General features: G+C 38.2%; 2 protein-coding genes across 2 annotated transcripts; both read left to right on the top strand.

The window, feature by feature from the left end:
* Positions 1-1,056: 1,056 nt before the first annotated feature.
* Positions 1,057-11,722, top strand: adora1b (adenosine A1 receptor b). Its single transcript, XM_067413803.1, has 2 exons — positions 1,057-2,237; positions 10,005-11,722. Exons 1-2 carry the CDS (start codon positions 1,897-1,899, stop codon positions 10,687-10,689), a joined length of 1,026 nt encoding a protein of 341 aa, XP_067269904.1. The 5' UTR covers positions 1,057-1,896; the 3' UTR covers positions 10,690-11,722.
* A 3,429-nt stretch (positions 11,723-15,151) lies between these two features.
* dclre1b (DNA cross-link repair 1B) lies at positions 15,152-21,751 on the top strand. Its single transcript, XM_067412662.1, has 4 exons — positions 15,152-15,881; positions 16,405-16,570; positions 18,028-18,210; positions 20,327-21,751. The coding sequence occupies exons 1-4, from the start codon at positions 15,690-15,692 to the stop codon at positions 21,508-21,510; spliced, it is 1,725 nt and encodes a 574-aa protein (XP_067268763.1). The 5' UTR covers positions 15,152-15,689; the 3' UTR covers positions 21,511-21,751.
* The last annotated feature ends 1,076 nt before the right edge of the window (positions 21,752-22,827 follow it).

The following is a 22,827-nucleotide window of genomic DNA, read 5'->3' on the forward strand; positions in this document are numbered from 1 at the left end:
CAGTAAAACACCTCCTTACAATGCATATCACCTCTAAATATGTTTGCACAAATTATATTTGTCATGCCAATAAAGCTCCTTAAAACTGCTATATAAAAGTTATTCCTGTGTAGTCATGGAAGACTCACTTTGAGGAATGTGGCATGCCTTTACTCAGAATCGGGAGGATAAACCTCATGTTGTAATTCTGTGTGAAGTGCATGAATGGATTCACCGCTCATGATGGATCATCCAGAAATTTCTCTTATGGAAATGAGACAGGCTCTGCGGTTCAGCTAGCTTTCTCATGCCATGGATTTTTCTACTGGCTAAATCACCAGAATCTATTGTAGAGGGGCTCTGTGCTTTGTCTCTGAGCTCACACTCAAAAACTGGAGAAACCACGACTGAAAGCCCTGTGTGGGGTTTGACCGGTACGTGTCAGATGGAGGAAGATTTCATTATGATTCACCTCAAAAACAGGAGATTTTTGTTAGCCACAGAGAGGCTCAGACACTGATTCACAATACCAACACACATAGCATGTGCTATGGAATTGGTCATTTTATTTTTATATTAACTATTCTATAAATATTCTCAACTGTAATGTTTGTCAAATTCATAGTGCATTTGTATTTTTGTATATTTTATATTTTTGTATTTTATCTAATGTCTATTCAATGTGACTTTTTTTTTTATACATAAATTAACTTTTAATGAACTAGGTCTCCCCCTGGTCTTCCCTATTTAAAATCAAAAGGAGCTTTCAAATACATACTTTTTTCACATTAGACTTAGTCTTCATTTGTAAGATAACTGGGGCATACTGTAATTTCTTTTTAACTTTTGTCTCAGTTGGCACATGAATCTTACAGTAGATTATTAAACCCATTAGTTCAGTTGAAATGTGGCACATATATTTCACAATACATTTAATATCTTCTATATGGGGCGTCATTTGAGCCTTTAAATTAGTCACTGCTCATCAGCTACTGCCCCCTCCTTCTTCCCTCCACTCCCATGGGTACAATATTTCATATTATATTGCACACTATTACGCTATAAACATAGGCATGGTCACCCTCACTCTTTATCTCGAGTTAAACTCTGAATGAAGACGAATACAATAATGAGAAAAGTAGTTCGAGCTCTCAACAAAATAATTTAGGCTAGCAAACGCAGGTTGTCCCAGACATGCTCAAGGAGGGAACCAAAATAGACGACGCGGTGTTTGGGGTGGGCATTTTCTCTCCTCTCAAAGGAAAACGGAATGACCTCTGGGTTTGGCATTTTCAAAAAGGAATGTACACGGGTTAGTTAGGCTTATTTTGCTCTCAGTTGCTTTAAATTGCAAGTGTCCGAGTATGTGTGAGACAAAGGGCTCTACCCACCGACAGCTATTCTGGGGCACCGAGTAGCACGGGAGTGTTGGAAACGACCCGCGCTCTGGACAATATCTTGTTTCACATGTCCAGGGACAAATATGGTGCGTCTTTTAATTTACTTCCCTACTGTTTGGACATCCAGAGAACTGCCTGACATTTGTAGGTGACACGAAGAAAAATTGTATGATTGTGGGATGATGATGAATAAGTGGCGCGCGCATGTCTCGCACGAGCGCAGGTGGATCCATGAAGAGGCGCTGTAGTAAACGAGGAAAAAAACGCCACAAACTGGTCGATATTTTCAGCAGAGGATTTTGTAAGTCACTTCTATGTTTTGTGGGGTTTATTCTTCTCGCCTTCCATTTCCATATGTAAATAGACATGTGTAGAATACAGCTACTCTGAGTGGCAACGCTTTTCGTGGGATTTTTCTTCGGACTACTATAGTAAATCAATTTACATACCACTTTCACTTGAAAACGCATTGTCGCGTGTGCATTCATCGTCCTTTCGATTCCCGTCGAGCAGAAGAATGCCCGGGGACGTTTTTGCGGCCAAAGCCCTCTACATGGGCATGGAGGTGGTGATCGCCGTGTCGTCCGTGATAGGAAACGTGATGGTGGTTTGGGCAGTAAATATTAATAAATCTCTGAGAGATACTACATTTTGCTTCATTGTTTCTCTGGCGCTCGCGGACATTGCAGTTGGAGCGCTGGTCATACCACTGGCGATAACTATAAGTATCGGACTTCAGACTCACTTCTACAGCTGTCTGCTGGTGGCGTGCACAGTGCTGGTTCTGACGCAAAGTTCTATCCTCGCTTTGCTCGCTATAGCCATCGACCGGTACCTGAGGGTCAAGATCCCAACCAGGTAAAGTTATCATTCTCTCATTCTCTCAGGTGTAGATGTCCTTATGCTGTAACAATACGTTATGCTGACACATTTAGTGTGTGTGTGTGTGTGTATGTGTGTGTGTATATAGAGGGGTGTGAAATATTATTTAGGTGTCATCAAAATGTAAGCACATGTTAAGACATGCTTTCAAGACTTCCCTGGAACACTCGTGTAAAATGCAAATTATGAAACATAAATTGACAGATTACAAAGTTAAATAATTATCATCATATTAGTCCCAGTTTGGGCAGACCATGCAGTCAAGTTGCTTGAGGGGACAGGAAGGAACCACATGCACCTGACCTAATGATGTGACTCATGCATTTCTACTCAGCTTACTGTTCTATATGTGCACTATTTGCATAGCTTTCCATAGATTTGATATGCTATTTATATGAACAATTCATAAAGATGGTCTCTTTGAGTAACCACTGGTCTATGTTAACGTATCTGAACAGGCTGTTTTTTAGAACATTTATTCTTTGGTAAATGTGCTGTGGTATATGTAATATATATATATATATATATATATATATATATATATATATATATATATATATATATATATATATATATATATATACTTATTTTTTGTATTGTTCCTTGAACGTTCTATGTACTGCTTATCACTTAATGTCAAGAGAGATCATTCAAGATTCAAGAAACATGCCACATTTCAACTCTTCATCACAATGCACTGTTCTGGACTGTTTATAAGCTGCACCTGACTCATTATGTGCATGGGCTTATTTATTTCTTCAGGGCACAAAATGCTATCTGCTTTTAAGTTCTAGTAAGATCCTATTTACAGACGATGTCTGGGTTACTCTTTGTCCCCAGAGGAGCTATATACTCAGATGTAAAAGCCATTCCATTTTTAAAGATGCTTTTTGTGTTGAGGATAGTTCTGTGTTCTGTGCTCTCTTCATACTGTAATGCATCAGACATGAGAGTCCGGTGTTCAAATCCCATTTTTTGCTATCATTTTGCATTTAATTTTGTGATTTCTGATAACCATGACCTACTCTATGCTACATAATATCCACTTCTTCAACACTTGTGAGGTGACAGTTGTGGGCAGACAAAAGTGTGAAAAAAGTGTAAGGGGAAATATAGCAGGGGGCTGCATGGAAAAAATGACCTCCAGCAAAACCATTTATTTTGAGAGGGGCAAGTGGAGAACAATAACAGTCCTATGAAACTGTCGCGAAATAGCTTTAGAGAAATGAAGTGTGTTTGAGAAGTGTATAGAGTTGCTGCCCTGAGCAAATGCCTGTCGGCTCTGCCAGGATCAGCCATTGTGCACAATAGATGAGAACACAAGATGTTTTCCATTGCAAATTATATAATCAGCATAACAATTTGAGTAAGTTAGATGTAGTGTATAACCTTATCTAATATATCTAACTGATGGCAGCATTCGATCTGTATGAATATCACACGTTCTATTCATGTTATCCCAGCATGATCCTAGAATAATGGAAGGGTGTGCTTACATAAACTAAAGTTATGTGGTCTACTGTGCTCTGCTACATGTGGATTACAACCTACTTGCAGAAGACGGGTACAAAGGCCTTGACAAATTGATTTTATTTGTTCCACTATTCAATAATGCATAGGGCTCTTATTCTGTATTAAGTGTAGTCATGCGTCACAGCTTTCCAAACACAACCAACCATCTATTTTTGTACTATGAGAAACAATGTTAATTTGGACATAGCAACTTCAAAACAGAGCACAGAGCTTTTCTCTTGGTCCTACTGAATGAGTGAAAACAGTAATGGGCTGTAAGTACTGGTATCGATACCGATACCAGTAGGGTGTTGGTCCGATACTGTGCTCAAGTTCTTGTACTTGTAAAACTACCTTGATACAAACGCACCCGCAGGGGCGTAGCCAGATGGGTGGCCGTGTAAGACCCAGTGATTTTATTGGGGTGGCCAAAAAAATGACTGTATATCCTGCATGGAATACCTTAAAATGGATGTGGAATGAAACACGCATTAAAGGGATTTCATGTAATGCATCTCAACAAACTGGTTAAACTGTATAATCGTTTCGATGTAATGATTGGATTTTTGCCTGGCATACATTTTCTTCCATTTGAGTCTCTGTATACATCCGATCAAAAGGCTTATCGCTTTCAGTAAACATAATTTTTTATTTTTTTTTTAAATAGGGCCATCAAGTGATTACCTTTTTATTAATCTAATTAATTACACGATGTGGCAATTAATGAACCAAATTAATCACAAATTATTCACACATCAAATTTGGCTGAGAAATTACTCCCAAAAGATCATTTAAAGTCATTATTGTGTAAAAATCAAATAGACATTACAAAAATTAATACTAAAAATTAATTAATACTTAAAAAGTAATTCGGTTCATCCAGGAGTGAAGTAAATAGTTCTCTTTATGGCCCATTGATTCATGGTTCACCCGATTCGTTCAAAACGTGGATTCAGAAATGAAATGCCAATGTATATTTTTATTATTTATTAGTGTTGTAGTGGAGACCAGCTCACTCGAGTCAGAGTCGAGAACGAGTTCAGAGAGAGTATATATGATCGTGCCGGGATTTACACCTTCTTCGGTGGAAGTAATGACGCTGAGGAATACTAGAGGAGATTCGTCTGATATGAGGTAAAAAACCCCCGAAAAAAACAGAAACCGATCGTTACGTGTCTTAAGACATCAATGTGTCGCCACAAGCCGCAGGTTTCATATGGATTCATATTTCTGTGTGTTTGAGACGTGTGCCGGAAGAAGAGAGAGAGCGGACGGGTGGCCTTCTGTTAGACATTTTTGGGGGAGATGCTCATTTTATTATTATTTATACAAGGTTTGGATTTCTCTATGACACTTTTGTCCTACTTTGTAAACAGTAAATATATTAAAATAATTATTGAGACACATAATGTAGCAGCAATGTGACTTTCTGGAGAACGCGATCACTAGGCGGATGCCAGGTGGACACAGCGTAAAATAGAAGCGAGAGCATGAGCGTGGGCCTTAAAAAAGACTTGCAGACTTCTACAAAAAACAAACTACTAAGCATTAGCTGTCAAAATGCTGAGATTGTATGCATATACAGAAAATATTAGTTCTTAATCTTTGTGCTTTTGCTCCACATGTCGATAAAAATTGAAAGTTGTTCCCCTTGCTTCAGTAATCGATGTACCACAGAATTTACACATTGCATAACATCGCACAAAATCGCATCGTTTTTTTTAGAGTCTTACTACATATGAACTCTTTGTGGCTCTTATATCCAAACTGAATAACAGATGATGTAGCAGACATTTCACACATAGTTAAGAGCTAGAGGCTCGCTCTACATGACTTCCTTCTTGACCTGAGTACTGCTACCTTTGCACTAACGTTAGTCATGAGCAGTTACCCTTCAGAAAATCACACATCATTGGACATGTTGAACATCAATTTAAAGAAATATTAACATAAAGTAATAATCATTAATATTTTGAATGGGACTCAAGTGGACTCAAGTCAGAGTCTTAATAGGTTCGAGTACGAGTCAAGACTGAGTTCAAATGCACACATGTCCATGATAAGACCGAGACCATTAAAATATGGTCTCAAGAGAGACCAAGTCCGAGAGTCCGAGCTCATCGAGTCCGATTTTTATGATTAACTTTATGACCACCATGTACCCAATCCTCTGATGGCTACTTCCAGCAGGATAATGCACCATGTCACAAAGCTTGAATCATTTCATATTGGTTTCTTGAAAATGTCAATGAGTTCACTGTACTAAAATGGCCCCTACAGTCACCAGATCTCAACCCAATAGAGCATCTTTGGAATGTGGTGGAACGGGAGCTTCATGCCCTGGATGTGCATCTCACAAATCTCCATCAACTGCAAGACGCTATTATTGTTGAATCAATGCAGTGGACACTAATATAATTAAAGCTGCAAGCAGCATTTAGCGGGGTTCAAGCTTTTAAGGCCCTTAAAGCACAGAGGCATTAAAGACATTAAGGTTTATTTAGGAAGATTTTAAACACAGATATAATAGATGGAAAAGTCAATTTACAGCCAATATAGGCAATTTACCATAGGAAATGAATGGTTTTTAAAACTGTTTTTTAAAGGGATGCTCCATATTTTCCAAGTTGATGAGCGGCAGCATTAACTTTTAATTGACTAGTTTCACACATTCCTAGCTCAGTGTCACTCATTGAAGACGAAAACAGAAACCGGCTCATAGCTGATAATGCAGAGAAGCATTTGTTTATAAAAAAAAAAGAACCTGCCTCTCATTCTTCCGAAAAAGGCTGTATGGATATGATAACACATAACAATTTCAGTTGATCTGTGTGGTACTGAAATCCACTGAATTTGTTACAGATTACATTTATGTGAAATGTTTGTTTAGGAAAACAAGTTGAATATTAAAATGTTAGCAACAGAGTCAATTTGTATTACTTTGTTACAGTCAGAAAGTAAAAAACATCTGATGAAAATAAAACAAAAACGAAAAATTGGAAGAAGAACTGTAATGTTATTATTAAGTACTCATATCGGTACTCGGTATCGGCAAGTACCCAAATGTACTTGTACTTGGTCTAAAACAAAATTGGTATCAGTGCATTCCTAATTTAGATGAAAGAATGTATCATTAAACATTTCTGTTAATATAAGCCCATTCAAGCAATGATTCAAATAAAAGCCATCTACTTAATCTTAACAAACAAGAGTGTATTGCCTCAGAGCACCTTTGTGTGGGATTCAGTTAGACAGCTGCAGAGACTTGAAAGTCTGCCATTATATCACAGGTACCTTTGTTGTGAAATCATTCACTCAAAACGCCAGTAACTTGGAGAGACCTAGAATCTCAGATGAAAGACGGCATCTCTGAGCAGATGTAACTGTATCGAAGGACGAGGGGGTGTGGGTTTGACTGAAACAAGCTTTCTGGTGGTGGTACTTTGTCACAATTTGGCTCTTAATTTAAAGTTAGACAGCAGGTAAAAGAAGCTGCCCTTGGGCATTTAAAGACTATACACCTGATTTAAAGATGCGATTTGCAAAGTGACCACAATTCTGTACCAGTGCTAATTATACAGAATATAACTTTTTATTTTATAAAACGGTTTGTTCCAGTCCTTGATTCTGATGCTGTGTTTTTTTATGATAAAACGTGGCTATGACTGCATCCAGTGGTTCTGTGTATCACTACACAACACCCCTAGCAATCACCTGCCATGCCAACATTAACATACCTTTGTTCTACAGGTGCTAGTCATAATTAGAATATAATCAAAAAGTTGATTTATTTCACTAATTTCATTCAAAGTTTATTTCTTTATTTTGATTATTATCACTGACAACTAATGAAAATCCCAAATTCAGTATCTCAGAAAATTAGAATATTGTGAAAAGGTTCAATATTGAAGACACCTGATGCCACACTATAATCAGCTAATTAACTCAAAACACCTGCAAAGGCCTTTAAATGGTCTCTCAGTCTAGTTTTGTAGGCTACACAATCATGGGGAAGACTGCTGACTTGACCATTGACACCTTGCACAAGGAGGGAAAGACACAAAAGGTCATTGCAAACGAGGCTGGCTGTTCACAGAGCACATTACATTAGCACAGCACATTAATAGAGAGGCGAAGGGAAGGAAAAGATGTGGTAGAAAAAAACTGTACAAGCAATAGGGATAACCGCACCCTGGAGTAGATTGTGAAGCAAAACATGTGGGGGAGATTCACAAACAGTGGATTGCAGCTGGAGTCAGTGCTTCAAGAACTACTACAGCTGTATGCAAGACATGGATTTCAGCTGTCACATTCCTTGTGTCAAGCCACTCTTGAACAACAGACAGCGTCTGAAGCGTGTTCTCTGATGAAAGTAAATTTTTCATTTCCTTTGGAAATCAGGTTCCCAGAGTCTGGAGAAAGACAGGAAAGGCACACAATCCACGTTGCTTGAGGTCCAGTGTGAAGTTTTCAGTCAGTGATGATTTGGGGTGCCATGTCATCTGCTGGTGTTGGTCCACTGAGTTTTCTGAGGTCCAAGGTCAACACAACCATATACCAGGAGGTTTTAGAGCACTTCATGCTTCTTGCTGCTGACCAACTTTATGGAGATAAAGATTTCATTTTCCAACATTTTTGCACAGTGCCAGAGCAAGTACCTGGTTTAAGGACCATGGTGTCCCTGTTCTTAATTGGCCAGCAAATTCACCTGACCTTAACCTTGTAGAAAATCTGTGGAGTGTTGTGAAGAGGAAGATTCGATATCCCAGACCCAACAAGCAGAAGAGCTGAAGGCCACTATCAGAGCAACCTGGGCTCTCATTACACCTGAGCAGTGCCACAGACTGACCGACTCAATGCCACGCCACATTGCTGCAGTAATTCAGGCAAAAGGAGCCACAACTAAGTATTGAGTGCTGTACATGCTCATACTTTTCATGTTCATACTTTTCAGTTTGCCAAGATTTCTAAAAATCCTTTCTTTGTATTGGTCTCAAGTTATATTCTAATTTTCTGAGATATTGAATTTGGTATTTTCCTTGGTTGTCAGTTTTAATTATTAAAATAAAAATAAATAAACATTTGAAATATATCACATATGTGTAATGAATGAATATAATATACAAGTTTCACTTTTTGAATGGAATTAGTGAAATAAATCAACTTTTTGATGATATTCTAATTATATAACCAGCACCTTTATATGTTTTGTTACTGTATTATATAGAGTATCATGAGAGACAGGTCGAGTGAACAATGCATTACCTGCCTTTATATAAAAAGCATTTTCCTTCATGTCAGTCCAATGTTCATAATAAATAATATTTTTGAATGTCCACTAGGATATCTTGTCCTTTTAATAGTTAAGCCCTTAACTATTAAAAGAAAAAGATATTCTAGTGGACATTAAAAAATATTATTTATTATGAACATTGGACTGACATGAGGGAAAATGCTTTATATATAAAGGCAGGTTCTTGTGTCCTGACACTGAGAGCGCTAGTCAAAGCATTTGTCAGTTGTCTCCTGCTCTGTGATCACAACAAGTTTCAGTTCTTTTAATATAAAAGTAACAATGTAACTTCTGTTGCTGTTCATGGTCAGGGACTATTTATTTCCAGCTGAAGGAAGGCTTTTAGTGATTTTTACTTGAAAGTTGCATTGATGCATATTTTTTGGCTTTAATATTTGTATTGTGTGGTATGAAAGGAATAAGGTACTCAAGGCTAGTGCTGTATTGTGAATACGTCCCACCTGAACAGCGCAGCCTCTAGTACCTTATTTCTTATGTAACAGATGTTAACATGTTTTCTTTACTGCACATTTTGAAATTGCATTAAAGCGTTAGTTCACCCAAAAATGTAAATTCTGTCATTAATAACTTACCCTAATGTTGTTCGACACCCCTAAGACCTCAGTTCATCTTTGGAACACAAATTGCGATATTTTTGTTGAACTCCGATGGCTCAGAAAGGCCTGCATAGACCCCTAAAAGGCACTATAAAATATGTGTCAATGGAGGTCTTTCTGAGCCATCCTATTTCAACAAAAATATCTTAATTTGTGTTCTGAAGATGAACGGAGGTCTTATGTGTGTCAAACGACATGAGGGTAAGTAATTAATGACAGAATTTTCATTTTTGGGAGAACTAACCTTTTAATAAAACTGCATATCATGAAAAATGGATTCAAATTGAAAACTTGTTTAACTCTTGTGTTCTTGTTTTTTAGTTATAAGCGAGTGGTCACTCCCAAACGAGCTAGAATTGCAGTATTCGTGTGTTGGACGGTGTCCTTCATAATTGGCTTGACACCCATGCTGGGCTGGAACAATTTACACAACCTGCAACGTGACAACGGCTCACTCGGCCCTGACCTCATCATCACCTGCCAGTTTGAGAACGTCATCAGCATGGAATATATGGTCTACTTCAACTTCTTTGGTTGGGTGCTTCCCCCTCTTCTTTTCATGCTCATCATTTACTCTGAAATCTTCTACATGATCCACAAGCAGCTCAATAAAAAGGTGTCCTGCCACACTGAACCGAACAAGTATTACGACAAAGAACTAAAGCTGGCAAAGTCTCTGGCTCTAGTGCTTTTCCTGTTCGCTGTTAGCTGGCTTCCTCTCCATATAATGAACTGCATCACGCTCTTCTGTCCGAAGTATAAGAAGCCCATGTTCCTCATTTATATTGCCATTCTGCTCACGCATGGCAACTCTGCCGTCAACCCTATCGTTTACGCTTTCCGCATCAAGAAATTTCGTACCGCGTTTCAGAGGATCTGGAAACAGTACTTCTGCTGCAAAGAGGCTCCTCCCCCTGAGAGCCAGCCGAGCGAGAGACTGGATAACAATCACTATATCGCCGGCACCGCTGCTCCTCCTGAACCTGCTTTGGAACATAACGTCTGACTGACATCCCAGCATCCTCTGAGGAGGTCGAATGCCTTCTGCTGTCTGGACGGCCAAAGCTGTCAAGTCTCAGTTAGCCTCTTTTGAATGTAAATCAGAGCTCACCACAGACTGTTCTGGCTAAAATGTACATTTATTGGAATAAGACTGCATTGCTCATAAAGCACAGTGTTAGTCATATCATTTTGAAGAGAGAGTTCATAAGAGAGAATCACAGGAAATCTTGAAGCCTTGAAGGATGTTTTTAAATGAAATGAGTTTGAAAATACGTATACAATTAAATGATAAAAAATATTGAAATATTTGCCCAAATAATGAATCAAAAATTGCATACAATTGTAAATCATGCAGTTCTGTCATTAATAGTTAATATGGAAACATATATTCACCAGTTACTGGTTCTATATGAATGTATGCAGATCAGACATCAGAGCACCGTTCACTCTCAGGTTCTTGGATATTCTGCTTGTATTCTGAACCTTTGTGCACAATGACAGGAAGAGGATGATGCCAGAAACAGTGGAAAGGAGATGGACACAGGCTTTTCTTGTCCTATTATGGAGTGTCTGAGTACTGGTCTGTTTTTGTGAAGGACTAATGTTTGTATTTCAGGCAGCTGACACTGCATTTTACTCACAGTTACACTGAAGTTCTCTTGCCTTTTTAGCAAATGTATTCATATGTGTGTATCTGTATGATTGTGCGCATGTCATTACAAAACTAGAATTATTAGAGGAAATGAAGATGCACTGAAGTCCTATTTATTCTTTTTTAGTTGTGACCGGAAAACAAAAGTGGAACTGACTGTACCCAAGAATAAATCTCCACCATTTAAACATTCAGGGTTAATAAATAACCAAATCCAATAGTGTATTACCTTTCAGTTCAATAGTATTTAACTATACTTTTTACAGAATAATAACTTGTAAAAGAAAAGTACACCAGGACTGGAATGAGTATGTTGTACTACTGGGAAAACCTACTTAACAGATTTTTTTTTTTTTTTTACTTAAAGAGATCAATCATTCAAAAACTTCTGTCTTCATTTACACATCCTCATTTAAACCTATATGACTGTTTCCTCCTGATTTTCAGCAGGATATTCACGTGTGTGTGGTGTGTGGGGAAGCTGGTAATCCCTACGTTATGGGACAAAATGTCCCCACAAAGATGGCAATATCTGAAATCCTTGTCCTTGTGTGGACATTTTTTGGTCCCCATGAGGAAAGCATCTTAAAAATTATATGAGAAAGTAAAAATGCAGAATGTTTCCTGTGATGGTTTAGGGGCAGGGGCAGTGTAATGGGAATAGAAAATACGGTTTGTACAGTATAAAATCCATTATGCCTATGGAAAGTCCCCATAAAACATGGAAACACTACATGTATGTGTGTGTGTGTGTGTGTGGGGGGGGGGGGGGGGTGAACTTCCTTTAATCCTCTATGGGACTGATTATTAATAAATGACTTTATATTTTACATATATTTAAGACTAAAATAATTATCCAAAATTTGTTTTCTACATCTGACCTTTGACTTTTTTTTAGGGTTTTGTCATTTATAACTGACTTGCTCCTACAGTATAAATTCTTTTTTTTTTTTTCAAATTGTCTGAAACTTCACAAACAATCAAATACATTTTCACAATCTGAAAAGTAGTGAAAAGATTACAGTGCTTCAAAAATCTTTTATTTTTATTTTTTATTAACATCCGTTTTAATCTCCATTTAAGCTACTATTACATTTGGAACTCGCATGTAAATGTCAAACACTTGACACAAATTCAGATGAAATTCCACTGCATGAAAAGTAGTGAAACCATGCCTTAGTGTTTCAAAATTAATTAAAAACGTAATTAAATTTTGACTAACTTACTAACATCAACTTATAACACAGGCAAAAAGCCTATTATACCGCCTGCCAGTACTGAAAAATGGTGCAGATACACAGAAAATATGTATCCCCTAAAAGTACTTTATCATTGAAATCTCCTTCACTCCCTGTTGCCAAAAATGTCCATGAAGGGGATGTCATATATAACTTCTTGTTTGTTTTTTTGGTTGAACATTATTTTTGTATTTTCCTACAATGTAAAAAAAAATTCAGGCCCCAATTGAACATTTTCTAGTGACTGATCTGATCACATCGAATTTTTTTATTTGGCCGAATTGAATTTCCTTGAACTAAATTGCATCAATTCACAGAAATTAAATTCTAGTGATCAGTCAAATGTTCAATTGGGGCCTGATTGTTTTTTTTCTCAGTGTAGCGTCATTTATAAATGGCGATGTCCCATAGATGGTTAAAGGTGAAGAATGGATTTTTTGAGATTATAAAAAAAAATGATTTCCCCCTTGCCAACAATAAGTAAAGACATTTACGGTTGATTCCCCTCTAAACACACTGTGGCTCTGAGGCACTATTAAAACATTGCTCTGTTTGTTTGAGCATCCTGACCAGCTTGTCACAGACATCCGGTGCGTGTTTGGGCAACAATTGCTCATGGGGTTGTTTAGGAATTTGTATAGGAATTATTTTTAAAATTTAATTTTGTCAATCTAGTGGCATAGAAAGGACACATGTCGCTTGTCACACATCTGTGTTTTTTTAATCTCACATGTGGATGTAATACCAGATCTACACTGACATTAAAACTGAACATGTATTTAATCTGTACAGCAATGTTATTCACCATGTCCAAGTACATTATGTTCATACTTGTTCAACAGTTGTGGAATTACAATCATTTGTACATGAAGTGTTTCTGAGTAAAAGGGAACTATGGGCTAATTAATTCTACCGTCTTGTTTTTACTTGACTGCAACAGACCGACACGCAGTATAAAAGGAGGTTGTGCAATGCCTGAATGAGGAGGTGGGGGCTTTATGTCGCCGAACCCCACGCATTTCTCAATATGATAGAAAACAGGAAATGTTTGTTTACTACTAATGGTGGTTCATTTTCATTCATTATCTTCAATGTCAGCACACTTGCCTTATACTCTGTTGGTATCAGCTTTAGTTTGTCTCACACTTATAAAAAAGACTGTCGTTTAGAAATTACTCTATTACAATATGAGATCTCCAAATAAGCCTATATGTTCCACCATTCCTCATGCAGAAAGCAGCCAAGAAAGAACTGTTGTTTCTTTGTAGAAATAACACAGGTCCCAGAGGGCCACACGCTCGGGTAGGAGAGATGGGGTTGGTTGGCACAGTTTTTATTTTTGTTGAGTTTAAGTATGTTCAAATGAATGCATAAGTTAAAGAAATATACATTAAATGCCATGAAATATTGAACATTTTCATTTTAGTTCATTCATGACTAAAGTTATTTTCTGGGCCTGGTGTAAATAAAAGTTTTTCTTTGACTAACAAGGACGTTTTCAGCTCTGAAAAGTACATTCTCATATCACGATTAACTTTATATCAAAGTATTATATATTATATCAAAGGCTCAAGGGAAAGTTGATTTCTCAGTTCATAACCCCTTTGAATATAGCTTTGAGATGCATCAGTTGCCTTTTTTAGCACATTATTCTGTTCTGTCATTATGATGATTTTTTTTAAAAATGATTAAGTATGGCTGAATTTTTGTTTTGTTTATATCGCACGTACAAGGCTAATAAAGATAAACTGCGACTTGAGAGATATGAGCTCGCAATTCTTAGAAAATAAGCCAGAAAGTGCTTGATGTAGACCTAAACTCAGAAAACCGAGAAAAAAAGTCAGAAATTTGAAATGTAAAACCACAAACCACCAACCACAGTTTCCCCTAGAGGTTTTCATTAGGTCTCCTAGCCTATAGTCCGTGTATGTTGTTAATATTCTCTCTTAAAATGCCTCTGTTAAGAATTCCTCAAAAAATGTCAAATGAGTCAGGGTACTCTGGGGTACGCATAATACTCTATCATGGTGTTATATTGACCTCTAGTGGAGGTAAAAGGCGCTGAATATAACATAAAACATGCCATGAATATTAGGTACATTTTTCAAGACCAGATAGCATAAAATCAAATAGCCTAACTGACAATTACCCATGGTTTTTATCATAGTAAAAGTGTAGTACTCATGTTTTTCTTTTTTGGCTAATCGACTAACATTTACATAACCACATTTTTTATCTTTATTTTAATTTTTGTATCGACAAATGCACTATATCCAGAGCAAAGCACTGGTTAATTTGTGGTTATCATGCTTTATAATAACCATGTTTATTTGTATTATTTTATTTGAAGTATTTCATTTTCTTAAGGGGTTTCCCACAACTATCAAAAACATATTTTGTATATCTCAAATAGCCTATATCTCATTGATTTGACAAAAAAATTAAGCTATAATTAAGCGTAGTGCATTTTAAAATAATCTTTTTTGAAGTTTCAATGGCACTTAATATCATCTGTCATCATTACTAATTAAAAATGTGATATTTGACGGAAGCAGCTCAAGCAGAAGAGCCGAGATCTGCACATCACGGAAGTCAGTGACGTCACACGAGCTCGTGAACTACATGGAGGCGTGGACAATAAACGTATTTTTTGGCGGACAACCCAGTCGCAAATATTAAAGCGCGCTGAAATCGTTTGAATTGGTAAACACACGACATGGCGCTCATCTGCAAAAACAGACCACATCATCACCTGCCCGGCTAACCGGCCTGCTACACACACTCGGATGGGCGTACAAACTGGCAAGCATGCAGTTAAATTTTTTGTCTGATTTTGTGCCTGCACAATCAAAGCGAAACTTTAATGTGATGCCGCTTTTCCTTTGGTGCTAACACTGCTTCATTAAGCTGTCAGTTACACTGTTACATTACAAACACTTGCCAGCGAAAATTATGAAAATTATGCGTGTTTACATTTATGACAGCGCTGCTAGTGACGCTTTTGAAACACCAGCAAATCCGTGCAACTGAAATACAGCTCTTGTGAAAAACAAAAAACATCCTTCTAGGGATAAGCAGTAGAGTTACCACGTGAGATCTTCACAGAAGCACAAAATGAACGGAAAAGTCCTACCGGACGCTCCCATAGCTGTAGACTGTTGGCAGCTCCGTAAGTGCCATCACGTCCGTCTGTTCTTTCTGTCTCACATGCACGCGGATCACACCTCTGGCCTCTCATCCACCTGGAGTCACAGGCCCATCTACTGCTCGCCTCTCACTGCCAAACTGCTCCAGCTCAAACTGCAGGTGACTGGGGTCCGCAAAAGGGTTCTAATGGGACTGGGGAAAATGTAAAAGAAAATTTTACATTTATTTTTTTTTATCTTTTATCTATTTTATTTTTATTTATTTGTTATTTTAACAACACTCCCAACATTGTTATTAATCAAAGTTAACTGTAAATTGTTATATGCAATTATATTTATATGGAAAAGTGCCATACAGAACATTTTGAATTGACTTAAAGACGTTTCTCTTCAAGTTTAAATAGAACTGTAGTACAGTAACCATAAAATCGTTTCTCACTCAGTATTGGTCATTATACAGGAATGTCTTTTTTATATTTTAGGAAAGGGTCTCTTTGCAACGGGAACAATAGTTTGAGAATCTCAGATGTCTAGAAAATAAAATAAATGAAAAATTATAAACCGATTCCATGGAAATTATCTTTAATCCTCACAAGACCTAATATCCAGAGATGAATAAATGTACAGTTTTGTATGCTAAATGACTGAAACTGGCAGGAATTTAAAATTGTGGTGATCCACAGGTCAAAGAGAAATGGATTTGTCCCTTGGAGATTGGGGAAACTCACATGCTGTTGCTAGATGATCTTGGAAAAGAGCGGCTGACTGTTACTCTAATAGATGCCAATCACTGTCCCGGGGCAGTTATGTTTCTCTTTGAGGGATACTTTGGCACCAGACTGTACACTGGTGAGTGCGGGAGGGGGATATTTATAGGGTTGGGAATCGTGAGAAATTTTCCGGTTCCGGTTCCGGTTCCGATTCCGCCTAACGATTCCGGTTCCGATTCCGGTTCCATTAAAATTATTAAACAAATAGTGGTAAAGGAAAAAGGCACAATACGCAACTTTAAACAATCCTTTTTTATGTTTATTACTTGCTCTCAAATGAATTTACAGGTTGGCAATGTCAAAAAAAGTCCTGTACTATACATATATTACAGGATTAATCGAGCCATATGGAATTTATGGAGATTAAAATAAACATGTTCAAATTTACACCTCTGAAATTGTCTTATTACATTTTCTCTCTCTGTTTTAGGGATGTTAACCGATGACCGTTTGACCCATGGTTGACCGTATCAACGTTAACTGATCAAAGTTGTCGGTTAAAAAAAAAAAAAGTGATCTCTAAATTAGGCTATCATAGACAGTGGACGCTACTACAGTTAGCCGTCTCATTATAAAATCTTTTTGTGTGAAGTGAACATATCCCTCGCACTCAATTTTTCATAACTCTCCTGTTTGTACTTAATAAACCAATAAAAACATTTGGGGCGAGGTCGCAGCGTTTGCGCGCTCACAAGGTTTGCAGAAAGTATACAGGCTAAAACACTCGAGGTTAGAGCCAGAGCAGACGACAGTATGAAGCGTCATTCCGCATAAGATGGGCTTACATTTGGAAATATAATATCTACATTTCAGTGGTAACACATAAGGTGTTGATCGTCTTTCTTTATTATTGTTAGCACTAACTTACCTCGAACTAAAGCGGCGTCTCTTCAGAGCTGTCATTTTCTTAAATGAGCCGCGGCAATGTTTCAAATGAGCTCATAACGCTAGACAAACGCCTTTATTTTCAACGCGATCACCTTGTACCCAAACCATTTCGAAACTAATGAGCCATGGTCCTCGGATTACAAACAAGCTCCTCGGCGCCGCGTTTGCGGGACTCGCGCTGTGGGGGATTTTAAAAAAGTGACGTGAGGGGAAGGGAGGCGGCAGCGCTAAGACAGTGTGTGTGTGTGTGTGTGTGTGTGTGTGTGTGTGTGTGTGTGTGTGTGTGTGCGCGCGCGTGTGTGTGTGTGAGAGAGAGAGAGAGAGAGAGAGAGAGAGAGAGAGAGAGAGAGAGAGAGAGAGAGAGAGAGAGAGAGAGCGGGAGTGCGGCTCGCGGCTATGCTCACAGCGCTTCGCACACACATTGCTCCAGAACCGTTTTCGGAACCGACACTCAGGAATTTCGCGCGGTTCCGGTATTTTTCAAAAATCAGTATCGGTTCTGCATAAGAACCGGTTCTCGGTTCCCAACCCTAGATATTTATGTTATGGAAATGCAAAATTTTAATAATTTTTCTTTAGAAAGTTGATTGATTCTCGCTGTCACATACTGAGATTACATTTTAATGATGCTATTGTGTATGATCTCAGGTGACTTCCGTTATACCCCATCCATGCTCCGTGAGCAGTGTCTGAGGAACAACACTACCATTGATGTGCTGTATCTGGACAACACAAACTGTGACCCCACTCGAACTGTACCTTCTCGCCAGCGTGCCGCTCAGCAAATTAAAGAGATCATTAGGGCTCATTCTGGATATGCTGTCGTTATTGGTAAGTCTCTCACACTTTCAGAATACGGTTTCATGTGTTTCAGTTCAGGCTACAAAAAGCAAAACAGATTTGAGTCTGATAGTAAAACAAAGCCAAGTGTAATGGTAATAAGGATGTCACAGTGAGGACATTTTCACACCAGTACATACACTTGCGACATCAGTATTACCAATAACTGTGGATCACGCTTGAATGCATGCTCCCTTTTAGTTTTTGAATTCGCGATCACGTTTAGCCTACTGTGCGTGTAGGCCTATATCTTGCCGTTATACATACGCGGGGTATTGAAATCACTTTTGAATGTGCGCTCAAATTCACGATCAAGCATTCTCTGTGTACAGGGAGTGGCAGTAGTGACCTCACATTTTACAAGGTATTTGTCAATGACGCTCAGGATCTGTTTGCGCACCAAATGCTCCGCCCTCATCTTGACCGTCATCTCTCCTTGCTCTCGTCACATGATAAATTAAATCTGACCCCTGCTGAGAGAATGCAGCTTGTTCTGTGTGGAGCAGAGCAGACACGTTCAGTTTATAATTGTAGGGCCCTTTGTCTAGGGCAGTGGTTCCCAACCACATTCCTGGAGGCCCATTAACAGTGCACATTTTGCATGTCTCCTCAATCAAACACACCTGATTCAAGTCATCAGCTCATTAGTAGTGACTCCAAAATCTGATGTGAGTGTGTCAGACAAAGGAGACATGTGCACTGTTGGTGGGCCTCCAGGAACATGGTTGGGAACCACTGGTCTAGGTGTGGTCGATTCAGTGTTTTTCGGAGTTGACTGTGTTTCCCGACTACCACCATAGGAATCGATGGTATCAATTCCTGGAATCAACTCCATTTGCTCCATTACTTTGTCCAAACAGGGTCACCAATATAGAAATATAAGATTGCCATCATTATTACACACTAGGTATTCTTTTTTCTGACACAAAGCCTATAACAACACACTTTTTGCAAGACCAAATTAGTGCAGTTGAGCGATGACTTCACCTTGAAATGATGCATCCCCATAGTTTCCTAATTGTTGCCAATACAACCTAATATTAAAGAGGGAAACACCATGAGAAAAAGCCTTGGTCTAATGTTATTTCAGAGTTAAATAAACAAGAGAAGGTAATATATTCTTAATTAATGGAATTCATCCAATTTATGTGGTTTGGGTGAGCTGCTTGGTCAGGATTGCTTTCAGGATTATCTAGTCCAAATACATATAATAATGTACACATAATGTATTTATTCTTGTTGGCAGTTTTTTATGTTTACAATTTAATTATGTTTTTTATTAGTGTAATGTTTGTGAACACAAATTAGGATATCATGGCAAACCAAATTAATATAAACTAATAAACCCACAAAGCTGGCATGGAGTATTAATATAATTACAATGTAGTTGACTCTTATTAAATTGTAAATAAGCTACATGTGGGATAAAACCATGTGACTGATATGTTTCCGTGACTGCTCCAGCTCTCTTATGTACGTGTGAGTGATTTCAGACACAGCAACGGAGTTGACAACAAGAGTCTTCTACTCCAAAACTTGGGCTATTGAGGAATACTCTTTTAGAGTCAACTTCCTGTCACTACCGTTGTCCAACTGATAACTGCCATGATGGACAAGTAATGTAAATTATGTATGGCCGCAGCAAGCCTAAATGATAACTGTAATGATATCTAACGTTTTAACAATCATTCTAATTCTGTGGGAATAAGGAAGTCCATAGCTTTACAAAAACATTTCAAACAAATTACAGCAAAACATTTTTTTGGAAACTCTTTTTTTACTAGCTGATGAACGATAAAAACATTGAAAATCAGAATCAGCATTATCATATTAGAATGACTTCTGAAGTCATCGTGTGAGACTGAAAATTTTAGCTTTCCCGTCACAGCAATGAAATGACTCCCTTTTACTTTCCTTTCCTTTGTGAGCACAATTTACCAACCCCAAACATTTAAATGGTGGTGTAATATTTATTTTTATTTTTTTCATATTCATGCACCGACTAAATCATGTTATGTAGTTGTGTTGACAGAAAACATAGTGTGAAAAGTGACTGAATTCATCTCACTTTTGAGTAATATGTTTATTGTCTGTTTTCTGTTATTAGGTCTTTACTCTCTGGGTAAAGAGTCTCTATTGGTGGAGCTGGCTATGGAGTTTAAAACATGGGTGGAGGTAGATAGAGAGCGTCTGGAAACCTTGCGAGTTCTGGGGCTCCCTGACGTTTTCACCACTGACTCTGGTGCGGGCCGTATTCGCGTGGTCTCTCAGTCTGTGATCAATGCCTCCAACTTGCAGGCATGGAATAAAGTTCAGCCTACCATTGCTATATTGCCCACCAGCCGCCCTATGGTCTCCTGCCACCGTAATGTCTATGTGGTGCCATACTCTGATCACTCCTCCTACCAGGAGCTAGAGGACTTTGTGTCTGCCCTGCGTCCTGTCTCACTAGTGCCTATTGTGGGCAACTGCCTACCTTATTTTTCTTCTCTTCTGAGCCCGCGCAAGAAGTCTAAAGAGGTTGTGATTCCAGAATCGGTCAAGCTGTACATGATGAATTCTAATATTCAGGCCTCCACAAACGGCATAGGCGTGCTTCAAAGAACCTCACGTCAAGAGTCTAGAGGGGTGGTGTTTGACTCTCCAGAGTCAAAAATAACCCGACTTAGTCACAATAATGGGGATTTCGATAATGCGGAGGTAGATCATGATACTGTGGATGACAATTCTGAGATGGATAAAGATTCTGACTGCATTCTTCTAGACATGAGCACAGACTCTTTCCATGGCCCACGTAGCAAGCGCTTGAAACTCGTCCGAGTTGAATCGGAAGATGTCGTCACGATTGGCAGCAGCCTTCCGCCAGATGACAATGAATCCATTAGTACACTTAAAGATGCAGGATCACCTGATCGCAGCTCCATTTACGAATGTGAGCATAAAAGTCCAACAAAGTCATCCAAGGAGAAGAGTCCTCAAATGGGCAGCACCAATTCTAGAGAGATGTGCTCTTCGATGGACAGCATCAGCATCCACGATCAGACCTGCGTTACCGCTGCGGCTGTGCTCACGCCCCCTGAAACCAGATCAGTGACCTCCGCCTTGACCTTCAGATTAGAGCTAGAGCAGTGGCTCCTTCAGAATTTCACCATACCTGCTGAAGAATGCAAAAGTGACCAGGTGTTGTGTGGACTTTATGAAACGTATCGCATTAACCAGGTTGATCTTCCTAAACCACCAGGTGATCCTCTTGAAGCTGCTATAAAGGAGATACAAAAATCAAATGATTAAAATGTGATTAAGATAAGCACTTATGTTTTTGTAAATGTTTAATTATTATGTATCAGTAACAACAGTATTGTCTCCAAATCATTAGTAATGTGCCAAAAACTAGCGATGGCATCAATTTGATGGTATTATTTTCAGTTCTAATATTTGCCATATGACACTGGTTTTGCATGCCTTTTTCATATGTAGCATTATAAAGCACCTTATTGTGGCAAATTTGTTGTTAGATGGAAATAAATATTATTATTAAACCGCCTTGTCTTTTTCATCTTTTTTGCTTATTATTAATCTGTGTAATAATTATAATAATTAATATGATACTTAGACCTTTTAAAGCTACACTGTGTAACTTTTTTAGTTTATTCTTAGCTAAAAACCCTTAGTTCTTTCAAAAATATATGTGCTCATTAATGTATATTTACTTCTTTCAAGTAATAAAGTATTCTCGTAAGTTTAGAATATGCCATTGAAAATACATACAGGTGAGAGGTTCGAATGCCGGTCGCCATGTTGCCCCTCCATCTTGAAAGTACATTAGCCAAAGAGGGACATACGCGTAAATTCATGCTTCGCCTTTCGCGTTTTAACACTCGATGGCACTCATGGACGAGGTCGAACTGGAAGCCATGTTAATCTTGGACTAAATCGGCCACCGTAGGAGTTAAAACGTAATCAGAATTGAGAGGAACAGAAACTAATATTCACTGGATGGTCATACCTTTTCACCGCTAGATGGGGGGAAATATCACACAGTGTAGCTTTAAAATATAAATATTTCTTTTTCATGCATAGAATATTGATGAAGCATCCAAATTCATTTTTATGTAATGTGAGAAATGTTTGGCAGCCTGAAAAAGATGGGCTCGGGATAGAAAGAGTGCATGCTGTGACATGTGACCAAGGATTTGAAGATTATAAAAATAATATTTTTATATTAGCATAAACCTCTGGCATAAAGAGAAGAGTCAGTGACTTTAGTTGCTCAAGGCAAACATTAATGGGGGGAAATGCCCTCAAGTAATACTTTGATTAATCTGCCACCTAATCTGCCTTTTTTACGGGCAGTGGTTCTCAAAGTGTGGGGGAGACTTGGTTTTGTGTGCTATTGGGCATGCTGGATTTACCTCTGAAAGCAAACAAAGATGTCTCTGCATCTTAATTTTCAGTGAGTTGACAATGTTTCTCAAATGACTTATAGTGCAAGAACTGCATAGACAGCATCTATGCTATGTGTTCCAGGGGGGTGGGTAGATGATTAGAAAAGGTTTTGTTTTCACTTTTTCTTGACTAATAAACGGAGAAGCTCTGCTTTAGGCGGTG

This window comes from Pseudorasbora parva, chromosome 13 (genome assembly GCF_024679245.1).
Source record: "Pseudorasbora parva isolate DD20220531a chromosome 13, ASM2467924v1, whole genome shotgun sequence".
NCBI classification, from domain to species: Eukaryota; Metazoa; Chordata; class Actinopteri; order Cypriniformes; family Gobionidae; genus Pseudorasbora; species Pseudorasbora parva.

Bases quoted from the DNA above. Each gene is read 5' to 3' on its own strand.
- adora1b (XM_067413803.1), top strand. From the start codon at position 1,897: ATGCCCGGGGACGTTTTTGCGGCCAAAGCCCTCTACATGGGCATGGAG. The intron at 2,238-10,004 runs GTAAAGTTATCA...CTTGTTTTTTAG, and splicing joins AGGGTCAAGATCCCAACCAG to TTATAAGCGAGTGGTCACTC.
- dclre1b (XM_067412662.1), top strand. From the start codon at position 15,690: ATGAACGGAAAAGTCCTACCGGACGCTCCCATAGCTGTAGACTGTTGG. The intron at 16,571-18,027 runs GTGAGTGCGGGA...GTATGATCTCAG, and splicing joins TGGCACCAGACTGTACACTG to GTGACTTCCGTTATACCCCA. The intron at 18,211-20,326 runs GTAAGTCTCTCA...TTCTGTTATTAG, and splicing joins TGGATATGCTGTCGTTATTG to GTCTTTACTCTCTGGGTAAA.